An 11,303-nucleotide genomic window follows, 5' to 3' on the forward strand; every position below is an offset into this window, starting at 1 on the left:
TCTGGATCTGAACCTTGGCAGACAGATAGCTGTGTGGGTGCACAATCCACTACACACACCCAAGAGGTGAAACTTACCTGTAGTGCTGCAAACATTAACATTTCTTCCTCAGTGCAATCAATTTCTCCTAAGAGGATAGCCCATCGTGCTTGTTCAAACAGCTGATTTATACGGACAGCATCATACTAAATGACGGGAAAGACTATATCAGATTCACACAAAGTTCAACTTCAACAGAGAAGACATGTTTTTAAGAAAATACGTAGTTTAAAATACATTTTTGGGAATGTTTTCAATTTTGTAAATTCCATATATGGTGGTTACTCAAGTTTCGGTGGTCTTAGGTTATAGTATTTCCCTGCAAAAAGAAGCTTACTCATCTGCTTCCTGGCGCTGGCTCCCCGTTCCTTCTTCTCTGTAATGTTGCTCTGGGCTCCAGCAATGTCAACATCCGGTTTGACATCGCGGCAACCGAATCACGGGCAAGGTCGCAAGGGGAGCTTGACACCGCTGCGGCCTGTGATTGGCTGCGGCAATGTCAAACTGGATGTTGACATCGCTGGAGCCCAGAGGAGCATCACAGGCCGGGAGAAAAAGTAAGATTCCCATTGCAGGTCCCAAAGAATTGGGATGGGATGGGATGTGTGTGGGGGGGGGGGATTGCCAGAAACCCTCCCATTCTTGCACAACCCCTTTAATTATTGCTATTTATGCTACTGTGCAAAAAACTGGTTTATGTGCCTTGCACTTAGTATAGCTTAAAATAGGCTACTGTGAGCCAAAGATTTTGCACAAAGCAATAGGTAGTGTAACTTTACAAAAAAGTGTCTACAGATGCATCAACTTTATCATTCAGCATGAGACACTGATATGTTTGGAGCATTTTCAGACTGCGTAGTTCTAAGATTATGTGAAATTGTAGACAGGATTAGTAAATGTCTCCCTGTGTGTACTGTACAGGATCCTGAAGAAGCTCATGTCCTCTGCATTTTTTAGTGATCTCTTTTATAAAAGTCAGGACAAGTAAAAGAGGATGTCAAGATGCACACGAGGAAATTAATCTATACCACATTCAAAATTTGGAATTTTAAAATGTTCTTGAACACTAGGACTATATGTACCAGCAAGGCAAACTAGGCACTCTCCTAAGGCCACAGAGAGTAAGGGGCTGCATGGAAATGCAAGTGTTAATGTTACCTACTTATTTTTTCACTGAAGAGATATTTTAGGTAGATGATTAGAAAATGTGGGTTTCGTACATACTGTACATAAACCACTGCATATTTAGATGACTGCAGCAGGGGCACAACAACAAACTAAAATCTTCAGGACCGGGCTATTTTCAATTTTTTATTTTTTATCTCAGCATTCCCAGAGCCATAAATAGTTTCCATTCACATAGCCATATAAGGGCTGTACTTTGTAATGGCGCCATTTGCTGCTGCATACAATGTAGCAGGAAGCTGGAAAGAAATTCAAATAGGGTGAAATTAGAAAAAAACACAATTCTGCCACAGTTTTATGGGTTCTGTTTTTACAGTGTTTCCCATGTGGTAAAACTGACCTGTTACCTTCATTCTCCAGGTCAGTACAATTACAGGGATACCACATTTATATAGTTTGTCTATATAGTTTTAATACTGAAAAAATAACTTTGGAAAAAACAAATTTTTTATTTGCATTGCCATATTGAGCCCCTATAACTTTTTTATTTTTATGTCTACGGAGCAGTGTGGGGGCTCATTATTTGCGGGACGATCTGTAGTCTCTATTGATTGATTGATATTGGAATGTGTATGACCTTATGATCATTTTTTGTTCAATTTTCGGGGGGAGATGAAGTGACAAAAAATGGCAAATCAGAGATTTTTATGTTTTTTCCCATTATGCCATTCGCCGTATGGGATAAATATTTTTAATATTTTTATATTATGGGCGTTTTCACATGTAGTGATGCTTATGATGTTTAATTGCTTATTATTATATTAATTTTGGGGAAAGGGGGATGATTTGAATTTTTATATATTTCTAATTTTTTTATATTTTCAAAAAACATTTTTTTCCCTTCCTTTTACACTTTTTAAAAGTTCCACTAGGGAACTTGAACATGGAATTGTTAGATTGCTTCTCTCAATGAGCATTTCACTAAGTTCTTATGGAGGATCTCCATAGGAACATAGCTGTGGCAGCCTTGGTTCCTCCAGCGGGACCGAGGCTGCCGCAGGGAATGAACGGCTCCCCGATCACCACTAGGGGGAGTCTTTCCAGACCCAGAAGCGCTACGCTTCGGGGTTTTCGACTTTCAGATGCCATGACTCTTTTTCAGGCTTGGGCTGCCATGATTATGATGCTGGTTTTTGGCAACAACTCAGGAATGATGTGTGTTGCTATCTTAAGCTGCCTTCAGTGGGGGCATCATAAAGTTGGTGACAAGTTCCCTTTAAAATCTTGTTAACTAGAAAGTTGGCTTTGCTAATAGTAATGTTTTTTAGTAAGCATGAGGTTATATATTATGAAAAAGTTTCCATGGTACTCTTACTGTACATATAGCCATGGTGGACACCAGAGACTTGCTCAGTATAGTGTATGGAGTATATAGGGTATACACACACACTTGTAAATACTATTGTGTACTTTATACAGTATATTGAACAATTCAATATGTCATTAGGCACCATACAATACCAGTGGTAAATGATAGTACTCTACAAAAATTTAATCAAGAGTTAGGTAGATCTTGAATGTATGGTGGTTACATATTTTTTACAGATTATAACCATTTTCCTACCTTTGGATTCAGATCAAAAAAGCAGTAATACTTAAATCTCAGCAAAAGTAGGTCATCTTCTTGGATGCCTTGCTCCATAAGCGACCTGGATGAATCCAACCACCTGTAAAAGAAAACATTGTTAGATCAGATAATTTTCTTATTTTGTTGTCTATGGCCAAGTCGATGCAGCAAACAATTGGTTGCGCCTTCCGAGACGTTTCTATATTTGGAAAATCATCAATATAGCCAGTGATGGCTGATTATGATGACATGGTGTCAATTGAAGGCCTCTTCTGTGACTGTTTTATAATTGACAAATCATCAATACATCCAGCAATTGGTGACCATGGTCATGTGGTGACAATTCCTGGCCCGTTCTCTAACTTTACAATGATTGACACGTCACCAATTTATCCAACGATTGGTGACATCAGTTACATGGTGCCAAATGCTGGCACCTTCTGCAATCTTACTAGTAGAAAAATCATCAATATAGCCAGCAATTTGTGCCCATGGTCACATGGTGCCGATTGCTAGTCCTTTCTGTTACCTTATTTTGATTGACCCACCACCAAGGTAGCTAGCGTTTTGTGACTATGGCCACATGGTACTAATTTCTGACCTCTTCTGTGACCTTATTATAATTGACACATCACCAGTGTAGCCAGTGACTGATGACTATGGTCATGTGGTGCTAGATGAAATGTCATTCTTGTGAGATGGCAACAGGAAGCAGTTGGGGACCTTGTTGCAAGAAATCGGCACAGAAATCGGTACGTTTGAATATTCTTTTACTATTGGTAGTACTATTTGCATAACAGATTTTAGGGGGTTGAAAATCCCTTTAATTTACAGCAATGATAAAAACTAGATAATAAAATAACATGAGAGTATTTATGTCATTCCTCACTCTTACTTTATTTAGGACTACTGGATAAAGTTTGAGCCCATTACAGAATATAAGGACCATATTGTGCTGGTCTAGTGGACCTTTGGTCTCTCCGTAATGGTTTCATTCCTGCCTTCTTCACGCTTGTTATCTCTTTATTTCTTATCTTCATGATTCTTTCATCTTAATCTCTCTTTTCCGCTTTCTCTTTCTAGATGTGTTTACATTCGATTAGGCTTTTTGTGCTTTTTTTTTTTTCTTTTTAGTCCCTTTGCTTTTGAAACTGAAAATAGTTTTCGCACAATTAGCCTTTTGTTCTACCAATTTCTTGGGTACATTGCAAAGGCTGCTAACCCCAAATGGCCCTTTACAGGTTGTTTATTCTGCTTTGTGTAGGATCAAGTGTTGAAGGTTATCTTTCCCTTTCATTGTAAGTGCAGTGGAGGCCTCAATGACTGGTGACTTACCCAGAGTTAAGTCTTGCTTTGTCAATCAGTGTCCGGGGCTGATACATTTGAGTGAGGACTTCTGGAGAGATTGGCTGGCTAAGAGCTAAGATATTGCAATTTTGATCTGCCAGTGGACTATCAGTGAACCACGTGATTGTTGAAGAGGCCGGTGTGCCATTGACAGGATCGTACATGGGTGTCATAGTCTTGCTGTACAGGCCAGGGCTACCTGTAGTCAACAGAAAAGATATGAAATCAATTACAAGTATATACCTTGAAATGTAGACTATAAACCAAAGACATGTACTAGAAAAATACTCTTTAGAAGACATTTATTAAGACCATTTTTTTTACACACAGATATTAATCTATCCCTCAATGTTGTCAGAGGCACCAGTTATTAGGAGGTGCATACCTCTTAATAATTAGGTTGAATTTGTGCAGATCTGTGCACCAGAACTGAAATCACCAGCAAGGAAGCAGGAGTAGATTTAAGATATAATCTATACCAGTTTTCTGGGTAGGTTACAATAAAATTGCTAGGCCAACTATACACTGCCCCGCACTCCCCACCCCGATCCACCCAGTTTTTGGAAAAGTGGCCAGTGGAGAGCAAAATCAAATCAGAATTTTTCATAAGGGGGATGTGCGGCTTCTTAATGCCAGGGATTAATGTCTCCGTGTATCTTTTCACTTAGAAAATGCTTCTGAGTTTTTTACTAATTAGTAGCTTTATTAACTGGAAAACCCAAGACTTGCAGTTTTTCATGTTTTTTAAAGTGAAAACCAGTTGTGGATCCTAAAAGAAAGAGAAGTATACAGGGAAGACTGCTTTTTTTGTATCAACCCCTAATGTGGACTAAAACGCGCTGTAAGAGCAAGGCTTTTAATGCACAAGGACGCGGCACGGGCTATAACTGTAGGGCTTTCTTAAAGGTTCATAAGGCCTCTACTGTACCTCTTTAAGCCTCTGATTTTACACAGAATACAGAGGTTCTTTCTGTTCGAATTCATATAGCTAAATCATGGCATGCCCCATAGTTACAGAGCAGGGGCATAGCTATAGTGGAAGGAGGGGAAGCGGCTGCTATGGGGCTCAAACTCAGGGAGGAGGACTAAAAAATGTTACTGTCAGGGCCCCCTCAACAGTTTATACAATGACATTATACACAGTGACAGTATATACAGCAACATGATATACAGTATATACGTGTAGGAAACAGGTGGAGCAGCTTCTGGGCCTGGTCTGAGAGAGCGATCTTGATACTCGCAGGGGTGACGGTCACATTGGGGGAGGGCGTTGCTGGGGGTCGGGGGGTTATTTGGGGCATTCAAAAATTTGCTCTGGAGCCCCGTCAGTTCTAGTTATGCCACTGCTACAGAGGTATACAGGGAGCCATCCATACAACCTCTGTGCCCTACCATACAGGCTCTTCAATGTGCATAGGCCCTAAGGCCCCATCTGTTGGTTTTGGGTTAGATACGGTGATATCATGTGCCAGTAGTGCTGTGTGTACATGACATCAATTTTTTTACTATCCTGTCATAAAGTTGGGTTGCATGGTTTAAAATGTCACAATTTAAAGAACCAATCTACCCTCACCTATAATTATGCTAGTTACAAATTGATATGAAGTTATTAGTAGTGATAAGCGAACTTGTGTTACAAGTTTGGCGTACAATGTTCGGGTTATCTAAGAATTCCGTTATGGATTCCGCTACCAAGGACCACAAGTTATGGTCCATGGTAACGGAATCCATAATGGAATTCATAGATAACCTGACCCCGAATCTTGTACGCCGATCATGAAATACAACTTCGCTCATCCCTAGTTATTAGGGCTCGTTTCTGGTGAATCTACATCCTTTATATGTTTTTTATACGGCAGAAAGGCCTCATGAACCCTTTAGGCTCCAGGACTAGGGTGCAAATGCTACCTCCACACCCCCCTGGGATGCACTCTCTAGGCAATGTTGGTGTGTATATAACCTATATATAATAATTAGAGACAAGTGAAGTTATCAAAAATTTGAATTGTTATGAATTACTTTGTCACAAATCGTATTCCATTGTATGTAGCGGGCGCAATGATGGGGACTGATGATCACGCCACCCCCCGTCATTGAACCCCTCAGATGTCGCGTTCAACGCTGATTGCAGCATCTGACAGTCACATTGAGGCCTTTCAGGGATTAATCGGGGGGTTTAAAAAACAAAAAATACATACTCACCTCATCCATTTGCTTGCGGAGAGGTCGTCGCAGCCAACTTGATGGAAGAAAATGCGCCAAATCGCACACGCTGACGTCACCACGCCCCCGGTCAGTGTGATGACATGGTGACGTGACATGTCAGTGTGCGCGAGACATCTGGCACCCCTCCGATCAGCTGCATAAAAGGAAGGCGCGCGCAGTGTGCACGGGCCGCCTCCCTTCTCTCTTCCTGCTTGCTGCTGCTATGTCTATGGCAAAGCAGCAGCTAGTAGTAAGAGAGACGGGAGATAGCACATGCACACTGTGTGCGCCTTCCCTTCATACAGCTGATTGGCAGGGGTGCCGGGTTTTGGACCCCCGCCGATCTGATATTAATGACCTAAATCAGTATTAAAAGACCGGAGAACCCCTTTAATACAATGCAAAAGACGGAATATATATTCTGTTACAGGACATAGAGAGAACCACATTTATTTACAGGGACAATTTATTCTGGTCATGAACAGTCCATTGTCTTTACCTAATGATCCGGAATTACTTTTAGGGCTGTCCAAGTTTATAACTTCTTCCAGAACTGTTTCCTTGACTTCTTTCTTCTTTTTCTTCCTCACAAAATCTTCCCGAGGTTTTAACAAAGAAAGTTCTTCAGGTCTTCTAATATCTAAAAACCATAAAATCAGTTTATGAGAGCACTTGTACAGCTGGTCATACACACAATGATCTGGCTACCATCAGACAGACACACAAAATATTGATAGCTTTGTTTTTGAAGCACAGACACTCCATCCTGAAGGCAACCCCTTTCTATGAGCTCTCTGTGGGCTTATAGATAAGGTTGCTTGATGTCCGCCTCTATGAATCAGAGTTCTTGTGTATTACATGGAAGACCATTTAGTGACCTCCCATGGCAGACCTCCGAAGTGTCCCTCTTTTGGAGAGGACAGTCCCTATTTTTGACCCAAGTCCCTCTGTCCATCTTTGCTCCTTAAATGTCCCTCTTTTTGATCTGAGGGATAGATTTGCATTGTTACAATTACAATATTGACCCAGAAGGTGTTTGTCTGGTTCTATGTATATTAGACCCCACCTTGTATATTATTTCATTATTTGATGCAATTTAGATTTTAGAAATTTATATATTCAGATAATTTTTGCACTATTGTGCCCTAAGAAAACTATTAAAGTGCAGAAAAATGCAGGAAAAATGGACTCTCACACAATGAACCATAAGAGTCCCTCTTTGACAGTCCAAAAAGTTGGGAGGTATGCCATGGTGATAACAATCGCTGAAGGTTTCCATTTAAAAAGGGTTGTTGTGGTAGATATGTAGACATTATTCTGACTTGATGGTTAGATTTACTGATACTGGTACAGGTACTGCTACTGGTACACTGAGCAAGATGAAGTGAGAGAATGCAATTATAATGACAGATTACTCCCAGAACCGCTTAAAGGGGTTGTCTTACTTTAGCAAATGGCTTTTATCATGTAGACAAAGTCCATATTGCCTCCTTTGCTGGCTAGATTCATTTTTCTATCACATTACAAACTGCCCGTTTGCAGGGTTACGACCACCCTGCAATCCAGCAGTGGTGGTAGCGCTTGCACACTATAGGAAATAGCTCAGCCCTCTCTGGTGGCTGGGACTGCGGGAGTGCACATAATCCAGCACTTTTTCCTATGGTGCGCAAGCACAGCCACCACTGCTGGATTACAGGGTGGTCGTAACCCCTGGAAACGACCATTATATAATGTGATAAAAAATTTTTAACAAGCCAGCAAAGGAGACAATTTGGACAATCACAATACATTAGTAAGTGCCCTGTATTAACTTTCTCTGCACGATAAATGCCATTTGCTGAAACGAGACAACCCCTTTAATTCACAAATGTAACTGTAGTCTAGGTTCATAGCTGTGGTGGAGGTGTCGACAAAAAAAATAAATAAAATGCAGCGGTATTTTATCCAACCCTTATTATAGCCTATGGGATCCACTAGGTGCTGTCTGGCATATGCCAGATCCAACCATTCTACTTTTCTCTCACTATGCTGCAACAGGAAACTGGAGTTTTGCTGCCAGGGGTGGATTGGCCATAGACCCTACAGGGAAATTTCCTGGTGGACCGATGTCTTGGTGTGTGTGTATGGGGCCCACAAGCCGGGGACATAACAAGCTGATTCTCTCCTATGCAACTGGCCGTAGGTGCCCTCTTGAATTCCACTGTATTGCCGTCCTCAGGATTGCAGTATTTTGTGCTTCACTGTGGTATTTGGTTCTGCTGGGGCGGTATATTGTTCTGCACTATAGTATTGCTGGCTCTGCCTACATATGTTGTCCCTGCCTATTTGTGTTGCCCCTCCTTGTGTCAATTTGGTCCAACCTACAAAATGGGGCCACTTTTAGGTTTTATTCTAGGACCACTTTAAGTTCCCATTCCACCCCTGTTTACTGCAGATGTGAACCTAGCTGGCAGGGGCAGACTGGGAACTTAAAGTGGCCCTGGAAAAAATACCAAAAATGCCTGTGTTTTGTAGTCTGATCCAAATTGATGGAAGGCTGGGCCAGAAGTAGCATATTGTGGCACTTTATACCACCCCAACAGAGCCAAATACCACAGTGCATCACAAAATACTGCCACCAGCACAACATACATCTCCAAAAACTTTGACTGGCCGGCCGTGAGGAGGACCTAGGTGGCCCCCTGGGCATCGGCCCACTGGGAAATTTCCATGTAAGGTCTATGGCCAATCCGCCTCTGCTAGCTGGCCATACACTCATGCAACTTACAGCTGTTCTTCACAGTCCACCCATACACATGCATACTCAGCTCAGCATGCATGTGTTTTCAAAGGGAAGAGAGAAGTAACTTGCTGCCAGAGCCCTCCAGTGGTGACTTTTCTTCCTTGAGATCAAAAGGATTGGGAATGTTTAAATCCAACTGTCCAATCCCTCTCTCCCTTGACATCTGCCTTTGGGGAGTGAGCCTGAAGTACTGTAATAATTCATAGTTTTATCCCACTTTTTCTGTGCACTTGGAGATGCTCTCCCTTTGCAGTTTTTGAAACCCTTTATTTTATCTGCAGATTTTGCAGCACAGTCGCCTCTCTAATCTCTTTACAATCGGTAAGCTAGAAGTTGAATCTTTATCTTCTCCAGAATATAAACCCGTCTCATTTGCTGCATTGTGTGGAGCAGAACAAGCATAGACGTGCTCTGTAACGCTGGAGTGATATCTATTTTACTCAATGACATTCCTGATCCCCCAGGGTATCTGTATTATCTGCCAGACACTGCTATGCTATGGGTACATGCATACATTCTAAGCCTGAGCTGGCAAAGCAATAGACATTATTATAGAAAACAATGAGCCATTTTAGGACTTTGTCGGCATGTTACAGTTGTTGCTCACGCAATCGCAGCTCTGGAGAATGTGCTCCCATAGGAAAGAAGATCAGATAGGAACATGCAGGAATGCATGTATAGATAGCAAAAGATAAAGGTCACCATCCTGGCTGGTTCATGCCACCTCAACCAATAATTGTGGGAAAAAGAGGACTTCCCCATATGAAGAGCAACCTTCAGCAATGTTCTTGTTGCTGTGACCACTGATTGCTTATACAGCACTGGGGTAAAATGTCAGCATTTGTGACACTGCTCCAGCATGAGCATGCATTTTCCAAAAAGGGAGGTGGTGAACCTATAACATACTGTATAGGATAGGGGATACTGAGTAATCTTTGTTCATTTATACATGCATTCCAAAAGGAGAGGGCTGTGATGAAGGATCGGGTGTGCAACTTATACTCCATATTGAGGGCAGCATGGTGGCTCAGTGGTTAGTACTGGTGCCGTGCAGGGTTTGAATCCTACCAAGGACAACATCTGCATGAAGTTTGTATGTTCTCCCCGTGTTTGCGTGGGTTTCCTCCGGGTACTCCGGTTTACTCCCACACTCCAAAGACATACTGATAGGGACCTTAGATTGTGAGCCCCATTGGGGACAGTTGGATGCTAATGTCTGTAAAGCGCTGCGGAATATAGTAGTGTTATATAAGTGCATAAAATAATAATAATAATATTGTATGTCATCAGGTCCGACATTCTGTGCTGATTAATTTCCGTGGGCTGTTTTAACCAGTGGTGTATATAACTGTTGTCTGCCCTACCTAATTTATCTGAGGCCTGCTGGGACCGGAAGAGATACCACACAGAGCAAGGATATACATGTAGAGCCCATGTTTCCTGAATCAATCTGAGGTCCATTGGCACAGAAAAAGTTATATAGATTAGGTTTCCATCCAAAAGAGGTCACCTTGATGTGGTGGAGGGGCACTGTCACCGCCACTTCTGTGAGAAGGTCTGACAGACGTCCTTCTCTACCTCTTGCATGATGTTTTTTGTTTTGGTTTCACTTTCTCATCTCATTTTCTTCTCTCAGGTGTCACCTATTTAGACTAATCCTCTTTCCTTTATATTCCCTCCCATACTGCCTCACTTTGCGGTTTATACTACTTCCTGGATTGAAGTGTTCACTGCTGGAGGCTTCTGCTACTGCTTGTTCAGATAAGTCCTTTCATGTATTGTGTTTCCTTGCTGGCTTGATTCTAGGTGACCCTGACTCCCTCCGTATGAAGTGCAGGGAGCCGGTGGTCGTGTCCCCTCACTATTATAGGGTTTTCAGGTGTCACACAGTCTAGGTATGGGGGCATACAATCGTCTACCTTTGAGACCCTTGTATGTGCTTAGTAGTCAGGGTGAGCTCTTAGGGTTTTATAGGGGTCACCTATATGCTCCTTAGTTTGGGATCAAGCCAGTCAGACGTTTATTCATAACTTCCACCTATCTGCAACATCATCAGTGACAGGCACATATGATTTTAATCAAAATTATTTGCTAATGACCTGATGTTCATTTATACTGTAAATGTAGCATTTGTTCATATATTTCATATTTGAAGCGTGCTATTGCATTGTTTGTCTT

At 41.7% G+C, this 11,303-nt stretch overlaps 1 protein-coding gene across 1 annotated transcript in view; it reads right to left on the reverse strand.

Annotated features, from left to right (window-relative positions):
• Positions 1–11,303, reverse strand: part of FERMT1 (FERM domain containing kindlin 1) — a 55,837-nt gene that overhangs the window by 25,085 nt on the left and 19,449 nt on the right. Inside the window, exons 4-7 of the mRNA XM_040429777.1 lie at positions 6,843–6,983; positions 4,127–4,337; positions 2,789–2,891; positions 78–185 (exon numbers count right to left, since the gene is read on the reverse strand). Of these exons, the coding sequence (XP_040285711.1) occupies positions 78–185; positions 2,789–2,891; positions 4,127–4,337; positions 6,843–6,983 (563 nt within the window). The remainder of the gene's footprint in view (positions 1–77; positions 186–2,788; positions 2,892–4,126; positions 4,338–6,842; positions 6,984–11,303) is intronic.

This window comes from Bufo bufo, chromosome 4 (genome assembly GCF_905171765.1).
Source record: "Bufo bufo chromosome 4, aBufBuf1.1, whole genome shotgun sequence".
In the NCBI taxonomy this organism is placed as follows: domain Eukaryota; kingdom Metazoa; phylum Chordata; class Amphibia; order Anura; family Bufonidae; genus Bufo; species Bufo bufo.